Here is a 19,577-nt window from a genome sequence, read left to right as displayed (position 1 = left end):
AAGAACCGCTGGAGACCACACCAGTGCGAACGGGATTCTACTGACAAGACACACGAGCCAGCACACAAACATACAGCATGAAAGTGAGACCCCCGGAGCAGCCCCCATCCAACTTCAGAGACACACTCTAAATGGAATCTGGGCCTGGAAGAAGCAAAGACAACTGCAATCATCAACTGAACTTTTTGGAGGTTGTTCTTTTTCCCTTATATGGCAACAGAGCTGGGAAATCATTTGAATTAGTCTGGTTTTTGTTGCATGCCTGTCTGGTTTTAGTGCTGACTGAGTTCCATCTGGTATGTTTCTGTCTCTGCTGTGCGTTCGTGTGTGAGTGTGTGGGCCCCGTGTGTGCGGCTTGATTTGTTTGTTTTGCCATTCTTGGTTCTTCTTTTCCCGTTGTTTGCATGTGGGGTTTTTGTTTTGGGACAAGAGGAGGACTCGTGTTTGTGGTTAAGCTACAGGCTCCGTCATTGCCTCAGGGGTGGCTGCCTCATTCAGACTGTGTAGCAGCACCTCTCACTATTTTTCCTCTACCTCTCGCCCTCGCGCTGCTGTGATGTTCTGTGTTTGTTGGAGCAACACACCCACCTGGGCGCAGCTACTTGCAAGCAAAAACTGAAACAGGATCTCTCTACTCACGGATATTATCGGAAAACTGGACTGGAGCTTCTGTCAAGGAGCGGTCTATTGTTGGAGTGGACTAACCTCACAATCAGCCGGATGTTTCTTCTTTATTCCTCCACTCAACAGGATGTGTGACCCAGAAGGAACCAACCAGGACCAGGAAGTGGTAGTTGGTGTATACAAAGTGATGGCTTGACACTTTGACCAGCAAGAAAAGGATCATGGGAAAGTTGTAAACCCTAAGGTCGACCACTCAACACACTCTGGCGCTGACAACTTGAATGATAGCGTTATGCCATCTAAGCAAGTCAGACAGTAAATCTTAAAGGCTACATTTGTGTTACGTCAAGTTCATCACCTCATGTGGATTATTTTTATGAACATATCTCCCATCATTGATTGCCATGGCTACGGCGGCATGGTATCATCGTGACATCAGCCGTGTGCATGCTGAGGATCTGCTGGCACGGGCAGGGAGGGATGGCAGCTACCTAGTGAGAGACAGTGAGTCTGTGCCAGGAGCCTATGCGTTGTGCCTGCTGTGAGTACACACACACACACACACACACACACACACACACACACACACACACACACACACACACACACACACACACACACACACACACACACACACACACACACACACACACACACACACACACACACACACACACACACACACACACACACACACACATTTACTACTTAGAGAACAACCGACATATCTTACCAATCACAATGAACCGTAAATCCAAGGTACCAAGCTATTATTATCATAGATGGTATGTTCTGTTTGAGCACCTGCAAGCTTGTACATTTATTTGTAAATCACCTCTAGTCAGCAATGTAGCTCTTGACAGTAGATTCTTGATTAAACTAAAGGGAATTTGACTCTCTGCACTCATTAGAAATCCTTTTTTTTTTGAAGTTACTGAATGTTACTTTATACGTAGAATTTGATGTGCTCCACCCACTTGAAAATACTTAATGAATGATTCATGCAGGATGTCTTGAAGTAGTAAATGCTGCCCCATGAGAGAAGAATAAGAAAGCTCTTCTTTTGTGTAAAACTATGCCCAATCACATTATTTTGTGAAACCTTTAGATGTTGGCGTATAAGATTGGAAACTAGTCATAAACTTAACATTTCTACAGAATGTCTTCATCTGTAAATGGATTCAGCAGCTTCACTCACACTGTCATATCCATCACTTTCACCGTCATCTGCCAGCAAAGAATGGCTCGAGTGTTGCGTACAGGCTGGGCCAACCTCACACATAGACCCTCTCCAGACTAACTGTCCTGTCAAACCCTGGCCCAGGACTCCCTGTTTCCCCTCTTACCCCTATTTCTTCCCTGGGGCCTCTGAAGAGGGCGGGAGCCCCGGCGACCGCACTACGCTGTCTGCTCATCAGCCCGAGCCAGATACATTCCTGAAAGCTGAGCCGGGCCGCTCACAGTGCACCCTCTTTCCCTTCGTTCTTTTCTTGATATGTCATTCCCCTCTTTTAGTTTCTTACATTTCTCCACACATTTGATGAGCTCATCAAGATGTCATGGTTCTCTTTTGTTCAGGTCATATACAGTAGCTGACTTAGTAAAAGATGGCCTCATTGTTACGTGCTGCCTGAAATAACTGCCTCTGACGTGATTGATGGAGATGATGATCTAAGTCTCTCACACATTTAATAACCAAAACACGTCATTAGTGATCTGTAAAACAACTGGCGCCTTGTTAAGAAAGTTACAATGTCTTTAACTACAGTTAGACATCTGGTCCGTATTTGAACAATACATTTAAGTATATTTTCCCTTTGAATGTTTGCTCAGAAGCGTTTGTAGTAATTTGCCATGGCATTAATAGGAGCTATTTTTGTTTTCCTAAGGTTTCAACGTCATGTTCACACCTATCGTATTCTTCCTGATGCAGACGGCCTTCTAGCAGTTCAGGTGAGTTTTTATCTCTTCACAGATCCTCGTGCCCTGCCTGACAAGGACAACCCGAGGAAAGAGACATTCAATGTCTTGGCACAAACTGTACACAGAGAGAGAAACACAGCCAGTCAGATGGAGTTAGAGGGATCAAACAATGGCTTGTTATTGCCTGTTTCAGGGAGAACAGGAATGTTTGTGTTTCCTCTCTGTACAGGCTCTGTTGCGAATGCTGTAGCCTTGTTGTTTGAAAGGCATCTCTGCCAGTGCCATGTGGTTGCATGCTTGCAGCATTAAGCTGAGCAGCACAGAGGAGAAATTGTTTTAATGTCTCAGAGATTCCTACTCAGCAACCCACACACTAGGTCATTGACCACTGGGTGTGCTTATTTGTTATGTATGGGGGTGTTTGTATTAGAAATAATGAGTCTGTTGGATGTGGCATCGTTAATACAGTGATGGTATGACTATGGTTTTTAAACTCTGAGCAGGGGGCCATTTAGTCAGCAAATTATCTAACTATTTGAAAATGAACACACTCACAGTTGGTGAGAGAAAGTAAGAGAGGGAGAGAAATAAAGGGGTGAAATAAACAATATCGGGGCCTAAAACCACAAATTATCTGCGGCTTCAAAATAAAAATAAACAATGTCTGCATTCTAAAGCCCAAGTTTAATAATGATTGTCTGGCAGTCGTATTTAAGCCTCTGACTTGGAAAATCCTTTGCTTTCAAAAGAAGGCCTTACACTTTGTTGCTATTTCAGTTGTGTTTCCACTGCCATCAGAATTAACCTTCAGTATGTATTTTCCCTCCCTGGATTTGGTCCACTAACTCACAAGTCACATGCTTGCCTTTTTGCTTTTCCAAGATGGCTATGGAGATATTTTAGGGCCCATTTTGTCTCTCACTGTCTCTCTTTCCTTGTCATTTCTTTTTAATTGCTTTTCAAGAGATCCTTGTGGTACAAAGAATACTATTTGAAGAGGTCCTGGCAAAACAGACGGTTAGCTCGAGCTAAAAAAACTGTTTCTTTCACCGCAAAATGAAAACAAAAACGTCTAAAACGAGGGCACAGGAAAAGAGCCTTCTCGGTGTGGTCTCATGTGAACCATGTTGATGTTCTTGCATGTGACCAGTAGCATTGTTAATATATGCATGCAGCACCTGTGCACAGCATGTGTGTTTATTTAATCTTCATGTTTTGCCTTTACTGCTTTGAGTGCCACTGAAGTGTTCAGGTTTTTGTTGGAACGTTTGAAAGGTGATTGTGGCTTGAATGTGAATATGAAACTTCCTTGCCATCTTTATTTTGATGGCTTTTTAGATTAACTGTGAATGTTGAGCTACAATAAAAAATGACAGCCAACATCTGCTGCAGCCAGGAAGTAAACCCGTGATGTCACCTATCCTGTTTGGTGCAGGGCAGAGCATTCTAACCTCCCCTGGGACTCTTTATCACAGTAAATCATCTGCATATGAATTTTTCTATCATGCAAATGAATGCTTCTGTTTTGTTCCATCAAGCAAGATTTCCGAGAGAGGGCTGGCATCCGCTATAATAACCACATACAGTATACAAGTTTGCATTTGTGTTCATTTAAGATAGAGTTAAATAGATAGATATATGGATAGATAGTTAGATAATATAATATTTAGACATACTATGACAGTATAGTAGGCCTTCTTAGTATTGTTTCAAAAAGCCTCATATGAAATAATTTTATCAGCTCTGTTTTAAAAAAAGTTTGAGAACAAATAAGGAATTGAAATTGCAAACATTTTTAGCGAGGCCTTGAAACTGCAGACCATGCTCACGTGTATTTTTTCGCTTAGACACACACAAAGCAAGATTATCAAAAGCAAAAAAAATTGATTTATACCCCTACATTTATATCCAAAAATGTTTCTACAGACAACATCAGTGCATTGCGTGCGTGTGTAGATTATGACTCTATCATCTACAGTGCATTTGTGTACGGTTTCTGTGGTCTTTCCAGTTTTTGTTGAAAGAAATGACAGACTGTAAGCAGCACAGACGCTCATGTGACACTGTGCATGTATGCAATGACTTCTGCCCTGTGTCTATGTGTGTGTGTCTCACAGACGACACAGGGGGTGCAGGTGAACTGTTTCCGGACAGTGGAGGATCTCGTGTTGGGGTACCAGCATCCGCACAAGGGCCTGGTCACTCCTCTGCTTTACGCTGTTCCCCGGGATTCAGACACTGGGGATGAGAGCTCAGGTGGGCCCTCTAGCTGCTGTCACAGCACATCACCCAACACTGTAGAGCAGGGGTGTCAAACTCAAGGTCCGCCCCATTTTATGTGGCCTGCAAAGAATATAATACGTTTATTATACAGTTACATGCTGCTGAACAGAAGCACGTTGCCGATAAACTACATGTCCCACAATCTTTTTTTTTGTTTGTATTACTGCCAATTTTTATTCCATCTTTTATTCCTTTTTATTCCATTTCATTGCAATGTAAATACTGTTATATTTTTACAATATTTTCTATTATTTTGACTATTTTTGTAGTTCTCTACCTGTGTTTTTAATTCTTGTTTTACTTTTATGTATGCACCACGACACAAGTAAAATTCCTCCTATGTGTAAACCTACCTGGTAATATTCTGATTCTGATGCATCTCATTTTGTGACTTGCGCAATGAAGAGACTTTCAATTATTTGCAGTTATGTAATATAATACATTATTTTCTATATATTATGTATTTATATATGTATATTTTATATAGTCTTAAAGTTACAACCGGCCCTTTGAGTGCAACCATAATGCTAATGTGGCCCGCGATGAAATCGAGTTTGACAGCCCTGCTGTATAGCATGTACAGACTCACTGAATTGTGTATTTGTGCATATGCAATAACAAAATACATACATATTAACATCTGTGCTACTTTCAGGTTCTGCAATATGTATTGGTATTGATTTAGTTTGATTTGATGTTTCATGCATGCACAGATGATGAGAAACCGGCTCCAGTTCCTGGCCCTGTCCACACGGCACCGTCCACTGGACCACCTGCAAAACCAGCCCCTCATACCCTGTTCCTGGATAAACTGCAGGAGGTGAACACATCCAGGTACAGCACAGAACCATACATGCAGTTTGCCAGAAGATAATCCTGCATACCGCTCATCTGTGCTGCTTGTGTTGCTAATAAAGAGCTGCTAATTATGCGACAGTATCGGATTGATAAATATATGTGACTCTTTATTTAGTGTCACATTAATGTTAGCCATCTGTTATGTTCACAAAATAAGTCTTATTTAAATATGCACCTGTTTGCAATCAAGCATAGAGAAAGCAACATGCAAAACACTCCCTATTAATAAACAGAGCTGATTGTTATCTTATGTGTGGTTTTTGCCAATAATATCAAAAGAGTGAAAGTGGCTTGCACAGTATCTAAAATATTACAGTCTGAATTCTGTCTTTTTAAAACCCTGTTTACAGCACTGCGGGGGAGGTGATCGGTCTTCTCAATGACTACCTCTTCAGTGAGCTGCCTCTTGACATTGAGAACGTGCACAAAGGGGCAACGACGCTGTGCCATCTCAAGCGTACTCTGGGTACTGCGTGCCAAGGCTTAAACAGGTTTTCATGTTTTTATCTTTAAACTGAATATTAAAACAAATAGTATCAATAGATGATACAGAACAATAATTCAATAATAGATTTGAGTCTTTATTAAATATTTGCATTACCAGTGTATAAACATAGATGTTTGTAAATGGATATAAGTCATTAAACTAAAGGTGTGTATTGATCTGATCTACAGTGAGATCGACCTGACTCTCTCAAGTCTGGAAACCCTGGCAAATGTCTTTGACCATCCCAGCTGCTCTTTAACAAAAACCAAAGCACAGGTAAGATACACAACATTAATTAGGCTTTCCAAAGAGCTGTAACTAGCTGTCCTTTCTAATAATAAAGCAGCAGTCATATGTGTCAACTCATTGTGCCTTATGTTTCAAATTGTTTTAATAAGGGCCAAGAGATGGAGATAGACAGCGTGTTGTTTAAGATTTCCGCTTTGGTCAGCCTCCTTTCTTCATTGGAGAAAAAGGTATGTTTGAAATTGCACAAAGCTATATTTTTGATGATCACAGGATTCATGGATGATAATGCGGTGATGTCTACCAACACTATGGTTCACATCTTTTCATGTTTAGTGGCAGTGGTTATTAAATGGTGATGTTTTCATAGTGAGAGATAACAAAAATAACTCTTGGTTGTGATGGACAACACGTTAGATTGTAATACTGCCAATTATTTGCTCATAAAGGTACTGAAAGCATTACAAGATGCAGTGACCAATCACAATCTGGCAGTGCAGCCGAGCCCGCCCCCTCCTGAACCGACATCCATCATCGTAACCTCCGTCAAGAACCAGGCCAGACAGCTGCCAGTCCACTCCTTTCAGGTAAATCACGCTGAAAAAGTAACAGTTTATATTTGATCAAATATGACATGTATTAACACAAATTATTCAACTGACCAGTGCTGCAATGATTTGTCAAAACAATGTATTAGTAAAATAATTGGCAATAACACTGATAACTGATTAATTGTGTTGAAGTAAGTCAAAAAAGGCAGAACATTCTGTTTGCAGCTTCTCAAAAACGAATGTTTTCCGCTTCTGTGTTTTAAAGCATATTGGGAATATATTTGGGTTTTGGACTGATAAAACGAAAGCACTTAAAGATATCACCTTGGACATTTTAAACTTTTTCTGACATTTTAGAGATGAAACGATTAATATTTCGAGAAATTAATCGGCAGATTAATCCATAATACATATAATACTTACTTGCATCGATACCGCTAACCATGTAATGTAAACAGTTTTTTTTCTTTCTTGGTGCGTCCAGGTGAAGATGGTGAGGTATGGCAGACAGACAGTTTCTGTGGACGTGGACACAGGAGTCCTGCTCTTTGACAGAAAGGCTGGTTCATTTGGTATAGAGAGAGTCTCACATGACAGAAGTAAGACAATACCCTCTTTAGCTCCTGTAACATTTCTCTATTGTGCAGATATATCGTCTAATTTCCTGCTGGCATTTTTCTTGTGTACCAGTCTTTCAGATTGTCAAGTTCCAAAGCAGTCCGGCCAAGGTACGCATGGTGGTGGACAGCCACCACAACACACCACGGGAGATGACGTTTGAGAGTGCACGGGTAAGGAAAGTAGTAATTTTGCCTGGAATATTTGGCTTTATTGACTGGAATCCCCTGTCTTTTTCCCATAATTGACTGTGTGGCTTTCCTTTCATCCAGAAACGTGACGCCTTCTGCCAACTCCTGCAGCTGATGAAAACCAGACACTCTCATCTGAGTGAACCTGATGTGATCTCTGTGTTCGTTGGCACCTGGAACATGGGTAACGACAGATGTTGTCTAATTTACTGTCAGGCAACACGATTTGAATTTAGAGGGAGAAGTTTACTGTATTTCCTATAGTAATTGTATTATATTCTGTACACAGGTGGTTCCCCTCCTCCTCGCAGCCTGCAGTCGTGGGTGACCTGCTGCGGTTTGGGACACACCCCCGACGCCTCCACTGCCTTGCTCCCTCATGACATCTACGCCTTGGGGACTCAGGAAAACCCTCAGGGGGAGAGAGAATGGACTGAACATGTCAAAACAACTCTTCGCAGCTATACTCACATCGACTACAAACAAGTACATATTTTTTCCCCAACTTTTTTCCACTTCAAATCGGAATTTTTTTAGCAAAAAAGGTTCTCTTTGCACAATACATCTTTGGATTGCTTTTATCCATAAAGCTACCATAATTTCACAGAAGAAAGATTCACAATATTACTTGGATTGAATAGTTAAAGGAAACACATACATGGATGTTTCATGGTCACAGGGAGTACGACTGCATAAAGGAAAATGTATAAAGCATTTTGTGGCTCCAGTGTGAAGTCTGGTAAACTTAATGAGTTTTCACGATCCAATTGTTTATTTTTTTATTTTTTTATTCTTCATTGTGAGTCCTACAGTTGCCTTTTGAAGCAACTAGAGCAAAGGTTTACTGGTACGATACATTATTCATTTATTTTCAAAATAAGATTTACATCACTGGGGATCATCTATTCAAAGTCAAGTAAAAATGTCAACTTTATTGTCAATCTTTCAGTTTGTGTACAGACAGAGATCGAAATATCGTTTCTCACAATAATACAAATGTATATAAAAATATGTATATGCATATGTATATACCCAATCAACAGACGTTACTAATGTAATTCATTTTGTAATTAATTTTAGTTTATGCAAAAATAATATATTGAATAAAATATGCCCATCCTGAAAACATCCCAAAGTGAAGACAAACCCACTAATATACTTTAACTAAATAGATTTGACACATTTCTTCAAACTAAAATGCATTTTTTTTTAAAATAATTAATGCAGCTATCTTACTCTTAAAATAAAAAATGTTTTCAAAAATTATTCATGGTTTCTCCTCAAGCTAAAAACGGTAAATCATGGGGCTAAGATTTTCTAACAATATTTATTCTCATTAGTGCAATCTGTTGGACGAGCTAGCTTTCTTCAATATAAACTGCCGCATTAAGTTATAAATACATTCTGCAATGGTGGGGTCAATCCTGGTATTTTAGTGTGAGATTGCTATTATGTTGACTTTATGTGAATCAGTGCATAATTCATTCTAGTTTTGTACATGTGAAAAGATGAAAACACATTCTTCAGCCTTTCAAAAGGAATCCAGCCCACCACGATTAACCTTGAAATATTACATCTGATAGACAATTTTGCGCATTAAGCGTGAAGCACATTGTTCACTTAAAATGAAATGTTTTTGCAACATCTGAAACTAAAGGAAAGGATTATGAGCGGTTTTGATATTTTGTTGTAAGTATTCTTGGAAAATATCACCTCAACGACAGATTTTATATGGTGGTATTTTTTTTATTACAAATATGTAATAAATATAATAATAATAATTATACATTACATTTATAAAGCGCTTTTCCTGGTGCTCAAAGCGCTTACAAGCAAGAAAAACAAAAGTAGAAAGTGCTAAGCTAGGAGGAATAAGGGCAAGGGGTTAGTTGATTAGGAGTTGAAGGCAAGAGTGAAAAGGTGAGTTTTGAGGGATTGTTTGAATGATGTGAGAGTATATATATGTTTCACTGGCAGTGTCTACTGGATTTGGAGGCTGACTTTATAGAAATTGATCCCATCCTTTGAGAAGCCAGTAATTATGTTTTATTTGACTGGTTGGAAATGATTCCTGTCCTTCATTGTAATGTGGAGCATTGTCCTGTAGGTGGCAGTACAGTCCCTCTGGAACATGAGGCTGGCCGTGTTTGTGAAGCCGGAGCACGAGAGTCGCATCAGCCATGTGAACACGGCCAGTGTGAAGACTGGCCTGGGAAACACTTTGGGTAAACTGCCCTGCATGATCTCACAAGTACAAATACACTCAGAGCAAACACAGAAAATGTACAGTATCAGTGCTGCCAGCCAGGAATAAAAGTGCACGATTAACAGAATACAATGTGATATTAACCGAATGTCTCTGTTGTTTCAGGAAACAAGGGAGCAGTCGGTGTGTCTTTCCTCTTTAACGGGACATCTTTTGGGTTTGTTAACTGCCACCTGACCTCTGGAAGTGAGAAAGTCCTAAGGTATTGTGGACAAACATTAAATGTGTGTGCTCCCGTTTCATTTCTTTGTATTACATACAATAGTACAATTGTCTCTTATGATGTGTGTCCTGTTCAGGAGGAACCAGAACTTTGTGGACATTCTCAGGCTGCTCTCTCTGGGGGACAAACAGCTCGGGGCCTTTGACCTCAGCCTGCACTTCTCCCATCTCTTCTGGTGCGGAGACCTCAACTACAGACTCGACTTGGACGTACAGGTCTGTTTTTATTTCTTTATTATTCATTGCTCTATTTTAATTGTTTTGATTTGGCACCCTTGAAGACTGACTTAATGGCAGTGTTTGAAGAAGTACTCAGTTCTTCATTCAAATGGTTACTTCAGTAAAAGCACTAAAGTATTAGCATCAAAATATACTTAAATTAGGGGTTTTCAAAGAAAATGTAGGCTAAGGATCACTAAGCTGTAATATAAAATAATAAGTGAGGCAACCTAAAATGTAATCTGTAAATATATAGTTTTATGGTGCATTACATTCTCTGCCATTAAAATAATAAAACTGAATGTATCCATCTAACTAGCTTTCCATTGTGGATAGGTGACAGAAAGTGATTTTGCATAAATAAGCTAGTTTAAAGAATTCCACACAACACATGGGCAACAGTAAGCCTATTATCAATGTCGATTTACCTTTGCTAGATTGCATAATATGTTGGATTTATGTAAATGTTATGTGTTTTTAAAACATTATCAAACCATAATTTGGCAGCACCCCTGCAGTAACTCAGAGGAACCTTTGTCACAGATCCTCTTTTGGAGATCACTGACTTGAATTGTCAATAATAATAGGAGTCATTATGCACAATGCCCCACTTTAGTGTAAGATGTATTATTAAAAAATCCCCAGTTAATGTAACTGCTTCTTTCCGTTCCTCACTTTAGGACATCCTGAAACATGTTTCTAAGAGGGAGTTTGAGGATCTCATGTGTGCAGACCAGCTGACCCGAGAGAGACACAAGAGGAAGTCCTTTCTCAATTTCAGTGAGTTTTCCCTTTGCAATTTGCCATTGTTCTTTATTAAAATATATAATGCTCTTTAAAGCTATTTGCAATTCCATAATTAATCATAAGTTAATAAGTGCCATTTTTTTTAATCGGCTCTGCTTTGGCTTACCTGACTTTGTTCTCTCTATCCCTGTTTATCGTGGTTAAGAGGAAGAGAAGATTGCATTCCCACCCACCTACCGGTATGAGCGGGGCTCCAGAGACTGCTACCTTTGGCAAAAGTACAAAACTTCAGGAGTGAGTCATTTTCTTTTAACACAAACGCAACACAGAAAAACAGGATGACATGTCCATCAAAAAATATTTAAGCTTCAGGAAAGAGAACAGACGCCTATAATAAAAGCTACATCCGCACCTCTGAGTAGTCGACGAAAAATGTCTGGACATTAAAGCCATAAACTATTCAATGATTTTAGATTTGAAGCCATTTGTTAGTCTGTCTTTTTGGTCCCGACTGATATTTCTTAACAACTTTTTACTTGTTTATAATAAGTTCCTGATGAAGAACAACTCATGAGTTTTCAAATGATTGAATGTTTCTTTTATCAATTTAAAACATAATTATTTTGTGTGTCTATTGTTTTATAAAGGATGGTAAGTGTGTCCATACAATGGCAGCACAATGTCTTTAACATAATAGCGTGTGAAGGAGAAGGTTTGACTTCTCCGCGCCGATCCCATGAGTTTGCTTCAAAAGAAGGAACACTCAAAACAACCAGGACGAGGGTTAAACAACAATCTGTTTTAATTATAAAAGGTAATAATGCAATACAATATAATACATTACCATACCATACAAAGCCATATCATATCATATGCGTAATGTCAGGAATATGCCTACTCCTGGCCTTGTTCACGTGCTGCTTCGACCCTCCGGTCTGGGCAGCGCGAGAAGAGAGACAGAACAAAAGGATGAACAGGCTCTCAATACCAACACAGACAGGAAGGGGTGGAGTTTAACGGGTCGTCTTTTCCGGTCATCTCAAACAAACACCTCTGGCATTCACTGTCTCATATTTCTGCAGCCTCCACAGTCCACACACACATCTCCCCACATTCCAGAGACCACAGTTGGGTCTAAAGTATATTCCCTTGCTCACAAAGATAACACAAAGATTTCATCTCTCATATCTCCAACTTCTGGTTACACAGACTGCTTATTATTAATACAAAGTAATTAAACCCACACATATACTATTCAAGATATGTAGACTTCCCTGAAACATGACATGCTAGAGATCTTAAGCAGAATATACTCTCATCCACCCAGCCCCCTGTCCTGCATACCTACACCTCCCCCACAGAGCAATAAAACCCTGTTTACTCCAACCAGCCCTTGTTTATAGCCATTTTAGTCCTCACATTTATGAAAGGATAAAACAGAGAAATCAATATAAAACACAAACACAGGTATTGTTTGAACAGTATTCACTGCTACAATTGATAATTACCAGAGAAACTCAAGGGACCTCTTTTAATATCTGGAAATTGCAACAAGACTTTCTGCCATTTCAAATGTAACACACTTCTTAAATATCAGATGATAATAATCTTCACGTGATAAGCTAATATCCAGTTAAAACAAAGCACAAGGATTTTAGACTGTGATGCTAAATATGCAATTTATTCTATACCAGCAAAGAACAACTAATGTTTAAATTCTACTATTCGTAAACAGTTGCCTCAAGATATTTTTATGTGTAACTTGATCCAATTTAAGGGATCTGTAGAGAGAGATGGCTGACAGCAGCTGCCATGATCCCTAAAAATAGCTGTAGTAAAAAAAAAGATACGTCTGATATAACAGGAATGAAAGCAACATTCCTTGCATACCATTTCTACATCTGGCAATTTTATTTGTTGTACAATACATTGGTGTTTTATAGCTGAATCTGTTCCTGTAGGTACGCGTCAATGTGCCATCGTGGTGTGATCGGATTCTGTGGAAGTCTTACCCAGAGACACACATCTTCTGCACAGCGTATGGTAAGACCTGGAGAATGGGACAAAACAAGCTCAGATAAGCTTTAATAGAAAAGTAAATAGTTAAGTCATGCATAACCTAAGAGCATCAGATATCAGTGCGCACAGGTCTAGACATAGCTAAAGATTTTGATGCAGCACTCTCGAATTAGTGGTAATTCTTTATTTGTACCACTGCAAATTGAGAGCAACCCTAAAAGAACAACGGTCAAACCCTACATCCTGGTCTGTGGTCCATGGAGGAACACAGTCATTTCCTCTCATTCTGCCCGAGCTTCTGTCTCCAACCTCAGAAAACTATGAAAACTCTAAAACTCCTGCATAGTAGCAAAAGTACTTTATGTATCCCCATTTGTCACATTTTGTGAAAAACAGGATGGCTGACAGCTTATCTGCCTTACAGTGCTTTGCAATTTATATGATTTTAGTTACAGATGCGACTATATAGAAATGTATCACGAGCACAATAGTGCTTCAAATACATTTTCATTTTCAGGATAATCTTTAACACCCTTACATTAGTGACTTGAAAATGCTGTCTATCTCGTTGTTACAGTAAGGGTGTAAAAAATGGACCCTGATTTTAAAGAAACAGAAAGTATTTTGTAAGAAAGAACATTAATACAGTATATATGCAGGGATAACTTATGATTTATTGTTATCACATTTGGTTGGATTGTTTGTTTTTCAACTAAAAAGGATTTTGTCAAATCTGTGAGGAATTAAAAATACTCAGAATTAGGAATCACAATTATTTGGCTTATCTATTTACGACATGTGCATTTTAATATCCTCTCATGCTTAGCTATAATACATATCAGATATTGTGAGTGTTTTGATTACAATTCTCATAATAAAGTTCTATTTGTGTCCCACCAGGTTGCACGGATGACATATTCACCAGCGATCACTCTCCTGTTTTTGCCACGTTCCAAGTGGGAGTCACGTCACAGTTCAGCTCCAAAACAGGTGCTGTCATTGTTGTTGCCTTTTGGACACAAACAGAGAGATTATGATTCAACCCCTTCATCAAGTGAACAGTGTTGTTCTGCCTTTGTCTCGCACAGAAACAAAGTCAGGCGTGGAGAGGGCCTGGATAGAGCTTGAAGGCATCGAGGCCATTGTGAAGACGGCAAGCAAGGCCAAATTCTTCATTGATTTTCATTCTCCTTGCATCGAAGGTATGGTTACAATGTTTTTTTTAAAATAGAAAAGCCATTGTGCATCACAGTGGCAAAGATTCCTTCCTGTCTTCTTCGCAGATACACGGCGATCAAGTGAGAATGACTCACAGAGCTGTGATGTTCCCAGATTTCTCAAACTGGGCTGGTCCTTCAAACAACTGCCAAAGGTTAGAGACTCATTTGGAAACGGCTTAAAATATTTGTTTGTTTTTTAAATCAAAACCTTGATGTTTTTATGTCTGTCATAGCTTTTTCCAATCAAGTCTGACATGGAGTATCTTCAGGACCAGCACCTGCTGTTGTCTGTCAAGTCATGTGACGGATTTGAGTCATACGGTTGGTCACGGCAAATTCATTTTGTCTAATAATTACTCATAACATGAAATTGTCTTGTTTTATCACTCTTATCACAAGTGCTATCTATTATTTTAGACATTTTAATTATATTTTGATACATTTGGCTAATTTAATTTAAACTTGACCTCCAAAACGTTGTATTGAATATCTTTCAAAATGGCACATTGATTTGTTAAAGGTTTATATCACTTTTTCTACCGAGAGTTTTTTCATCTCTACGAGAAGCAGGAAATGTTCAGATTAAAGTGGATGGAATACTGTATTTTGAGGCACTAAGTGTTGTATATAAAGATATGATTTAGTGCTCCAAATCAAATTTGATTGACCTTCAATGTAGTTTAACAACAGTCAGTCAAGGTCTAAGAAAATCCCGCTCAACCATCTAGAATAGATTGCACTCTACATTTTGTTTCAGTGTGAAATGTCATATTGTTCTTATAAATAATCTATAAATGTTGTTTTATAGGGGAATGCTGTGTGGCTCTGCGCTCACTCACCGGTGCATCTGAGCAGTTCGAGACCTTTTTGAGTCACCGAGGTGAGGAGATGGGTTCGATAAGAGGACGTGTCAGGGTTCATGTGCCCAAGGAGAGACGGGGAACACGGGAGAAGACCTATGGTGCGTCAGCCTGAACCTCTCCTACCCTCTGCTATGCTTGCACTATCACTTCCCACTCAACTTTCATCTGCACTGTCCCTGACTTCTTTGACTCCCCCGTGAGTCTCCCATTGCTTCCTCTATTTGGTTTCCTAATAACCCCTGGCCTGACTTTATCCTTGCTGGTCTATCGAACGTTCCTCTTTTGGCTCCTGATTGACTGACACTGAGCAGATGCATCCTGAGACAGTGAGACAGGGCAGGTTGAAAGTATGTCACCAGGTCAGACCCTCCAACAAACATCACCATGCTGTGTGATTGGCAACTGGCACGGCCTTGCCCTCCAGGCATCAAACAGACTTTAAGGAAGTGTGGCTGATTATGAAATGTGTTTATTTCCTCTGATTTGACTTTTTTCAGAGTGGTTCTCCTTTGAGAAAAATGACAAAGGTCTTGCCAGAGGACACATGTCTCCTGCATCTACACGTGTCCCAATAAACAGGTGAGCACCTCTTAATGTTTCTGAGCATCAGGGTAAGGCAGCAGAACGCCTCTCAAGGAAAAGTTCTCCCAAGTTTTTTTTAAAAACTTCCCACAACTTACATACCCTTGAGTACCCTAGACCTTCTGGAGCAATGTGCTGTTTAGAATCTTGCCCAAGGAGACTTTGACATGTTGATTGCAAGGGCTTGGGATCAGACCACTGACCTCCTGCTAGGCACCCACTTACCCTCCCCACAGTCACCACTATCAGTGTTAAATGGCCAAGCTAGACTTGAGTGTGATAGACTCACTTTTGAAAGAATCCTCAGTTCCTAAATCCTATGAATATAGTTACAATATATATTTCCAAAACTATACCACAAACTTGTAATGGTTTTTCAAGTTAACATTTTTTACGCTGGTGTGTAGTGTTAAAATCATGGCCGTATGACTCAAGCTGGACTCTTTGATTGTATTTCATCTTCCATCTGTAAGTCAAGCCACATGCCCAAATACATTTTTTTATCACAGTGACACTTTTTATATGATCACTACAGAGAAGAAAACTAAATAATGCAAAGACATTCATTGAGAATAGAGGTCACATTTAGTACAAAAACACTCAATCGTAAACATTCTAAAAGTATTAATTTTCATTGCAGGTCTTTGGCAGTTCCTCCTAAACTCACTGCAAGCAGCTACACCAACCCAGCCTACTTCATTTTTGAAGGTGTGTCAGTGACACGCAGGGTGGAGGAGGCTCTCCCTCAGCTGAGGGACCCTCAGGTCATCTGGTCTGGAAATGAGGCCTTGCAGCTCCCAAAGATCTCAGGACGTCAGGGCTTCGACAGAAGACCCTGTCGCAGATCAGACTTTACAGAGATTGAAATTCCAGCCATCCCACCCCAGTACACTCCAACCACTGACCATCATACACCCCAAACCAACTCCTCCTATCAGCTCTTCCCAGCCAAGAGCCCATCTCCCATACCTCCACCCTCAGGCAACACCATGTCACAGTACCAGGAACAGACCTCACAACCCAGAGACAAATACCAATGTAAGAAAAACATTCAAGACTCCGTACTGCCAGACAAGAACCTGAGGAACTTGTATATGAACCAATCAGCAATCATCAGGGAAAAAACCAGAAGGGATCATCATCAGCTTCTCCCAGAGAGAACCAGTCCTATCCGGGCCTCCAAGGTGCCGTCAGCGTTCCCCTACACCCCCCCTGCCTCAGCACACTCTCAGGCCTCTGTACCCTGGATAGTGGATCAGCAACCGCCTGGACCTTCAGGAGACAACTCGCTCACTGCTCTGCAGATGGCCAAGTCCCTCAGCGAAGTTGACTTCTTCTTCCCCCCTATGCAAAGAGGCATACTCAACCATAGGCCAAATTATAGGAATGGACCTTCTATGCATGGAGATAGAGGCTACAGCTGGGAGAAAGAAGTAGGTCAATATTCTCTACGACAGTTTTTTTAAAAGACGTGGCTTGTTCTCTGTAAAACTTCTATCTGCTTTCTCCACGCAGGTCTCGGTCCTCCAATGTGCACCAGAAACCGTGCGGGAGCTTCTCAGCGCTCTGGGTCTCCAGAAATACACCCTGGGACTCAGCCTCAATGGCTGGGATGATCTGGATTACTTCAGGTAAAATTGTTTCTGATGACATGTTTCCCAAGCTGTACTTAAGTAGGCTATTTACTGCATTTCACCTTCAGACAAAAATATTGTGGCTGGCTGTGACTACTCAGAGCAAGATATATTTGTCCGTACAGATAACCTCAGTGGTAATGAGACACTTGCAATAGTCACTTGTAGGCCTGGTCAAATTATCTGCGTGCATGTGACAGTCATGCTCATTTTAAGTAAGATGACTGAACATGTCAGCATGACTGAACATGTCGGTTAGAGCCTAACTGAGGCACAAATGTGGAAATAAATCTGGTCGTGATGACAGGCACCTTACGAACTTAGGTAATTAACTATTGAAGTTTCAGTCAGGTTTGATTTTGTGCCATTTTCCCCCCCTGCAGTGGTATCACTGAGGAGGATTTACACACCGCAGGAGTGACAAACCCTTCACATCGGCGCAGGATCCTCGACAACCTGCCCAGAAACTGGAACTGAAATACACGTACAAAATACTGCTGGTACGAAACCTCGTAGTCCGCTCATTTAGAAACTGGAATGACTGTTATAACCAGAAAGACTGATCAAAAATCAATCACATCCGCTGGACTTTGCCACACTGCTGTGGCCTTTTTATTTACTGGATTAATACTGTTACCTTAGTTTGTCAATACAGTAAAGGGAACATGACGCAGAAAGTACTCATTGCACAGTCGGCTTATAGCCATCTATCCATGTTGACACATAAAGAAAGCTGTGGGTGGTATGACAGGAAGCGTTGACACGTATCTCGAGTTACTCACACATAAACCAATATTGATCATGGTATTGATTTCGTGTTTAATGGATTTTCAATGACTATAAAAATATAGTCCTTCAATTTTCAGTGTTCACTCAAGGCTAGTGTTTACCATTCACCTTCATCCCTTTTACTGTGTGCTTTCCTTTACTCTGCTATTATTGAGCCTTGATCCTGCCTTCTAAAAGCCCTCTATTAAACCTATGGAGCATACAATCAATATCTGTACATATCTATGGAACATTGTCTGTAAAGTGTGTTTACTGTGTGCTACTGTTGCTATCATGTCACTTAATCGGTACCAATGTCCACTGTGCGTGTTTTGGGCACCCCTTTTTTTTTTCTTCTTTTTTTTTTTAAAGTAAAGTGCATAAAGCAACTCTTGGCTGTCACTAAGCACTCACAAGTGTTATTTCATGCTGTCAGGGGCTGGAAACAGAGAAACAATTCAAATATGTTCCAATTCATTGCACTAATGCTGCTTATACTATGTTGTTTAATGTCACCTAGCTCTATGGCGAAGCCTATTTAATCGTTTTGTTTTACAATAAAAGCCATGCAATTACCAATTCACTTTTCTACTAGCTAGGTTTACCCACATTTTTAACAATTAACAGCAAGTGTTTTTTTAGGTTATAGTTCGAAAATGCCTATAAAATAAAGTTAAAAGACTGAATTACTAACCATGATATCCCAGTGTAAATATAAGACTACAGTTGTAACTGAGGGTGACCAAGATAACGGCCAACTCCATGAACAAACATATGAAAGTTGTTTTTGTCAGCTCAGGTAAATATAGACCAGAGCAGAAAGAGATGATGCAACCTTGATCTGGCCCTAAAATACCTCCTACGTATTGTAATCCACTCGGTGTGGGAGTGTCTGTGTTTTTGCTTGTAGTCCTCAGTTGAGGTAGTTACTCATTAGGGCATGACCAAACACATCCCTCTGTGTTCTGGCAGCAGGTATGAGGTTTACTGACCACTGATGTTATCACCCTAGGACTTTCCAGTAACGTACACATCAAAGAAAACAGGTGAAACTTCCGGATGTGAGGGGAGGTTTGAACTGGGAAGCCGTCTATGTTGAGGGTGAAGTTATGGATAGGTGTGGTGGTGAGACACGAAAAGAGAAACATTGACATTTGCAGAACCAGTTTTGGCTGTACTAGCTGAGGCAGAGCTAACTTCCCAAACGAGTCCCTAGATAGATCTTTGTAATATAAGAAAGGATTTAGTTTAAAATA

General features: G+C 40.1%; 1 protein-coding gene across 1 annotated transcript; it reads left to right on the top strand.

Annotated features, from left to right (window-relative positions):
- The first annotated feature begins 15 nt into the window (after nucleotides 1-15).
- inppl1b (inositol polyphosphate phosphatase-like 1b) lies at nucleotides 16-18,687 on the top strand. Its single transcript, XM_034092301.2, has 27 exons — nucleotides 16-1,165; nucleotides 2,514-2,577; nucleotides 4,665-4,803; nucleotides 5,544-5,664; nucleotides 6,039-6,179; nucleotides 6,364-6,451; nucleotides 6,574-6,651; nucleotides 6,871-7,008; nucleotides 7,457-7,571; nucleotides 7,663-7,763; nucleotides 7,863-7,965; nucleotides 8,071-8,267; nucleotides 9,889-10,006; nucleotides 10,153-10,249; nucleotides 10,347-10,485; nucleotides 11,169-11,268; nucleotides 11,441-11,529; nucleotides 13,197-13,278; nucleotides 14,155-14,244; nucleotides 14,343-14,456; nucleotides 14,538-14,626; nucleotides 14,708-14,795; nucleotides 15,283-15,435; nucleotides 15,835-15,916; nucleotides 16,560-17,352; nucleotides 17,435-17,550; nucleotides 17,937-18,687. The coding sequence occupies exons 1-27, from the start codon at nucleotides 1,029-1,031 to the stop codon at nucleotides 18,028-18,030; spliced, it is 3,666 nt and encodes a 1,221-aa protein (XP_033948192.1). The 5' UTR covers nucleotides 16-1,028; the 3' UTR covers nucleotides 18,031-18,687.
- The last annotated feature ends 890 nt before the right edge of the window (nucleotides 18,688-19,577 follow it).

The sequence above is a fragment of the Pseudochaenichthys georgianus genome, chromosome 10 (assembly GCF_902827115.2).
Source record: "Pseudochaenichthys georgianus chromosome 10, fPseGeo1.2, whole genome shotgun sequence".
Lineage (NCBI taxonomy): Eukaryota > Metazoa > Chordata > Actinopteri > Perciformes > Channichthyidae > Pseudochaenichthys > Pseudochaenichthys georgianus.
Note: the sequence above shows the minus strand (reverse complement) of the source record. Positions and strands in the feature narration are given on the sequence as shown.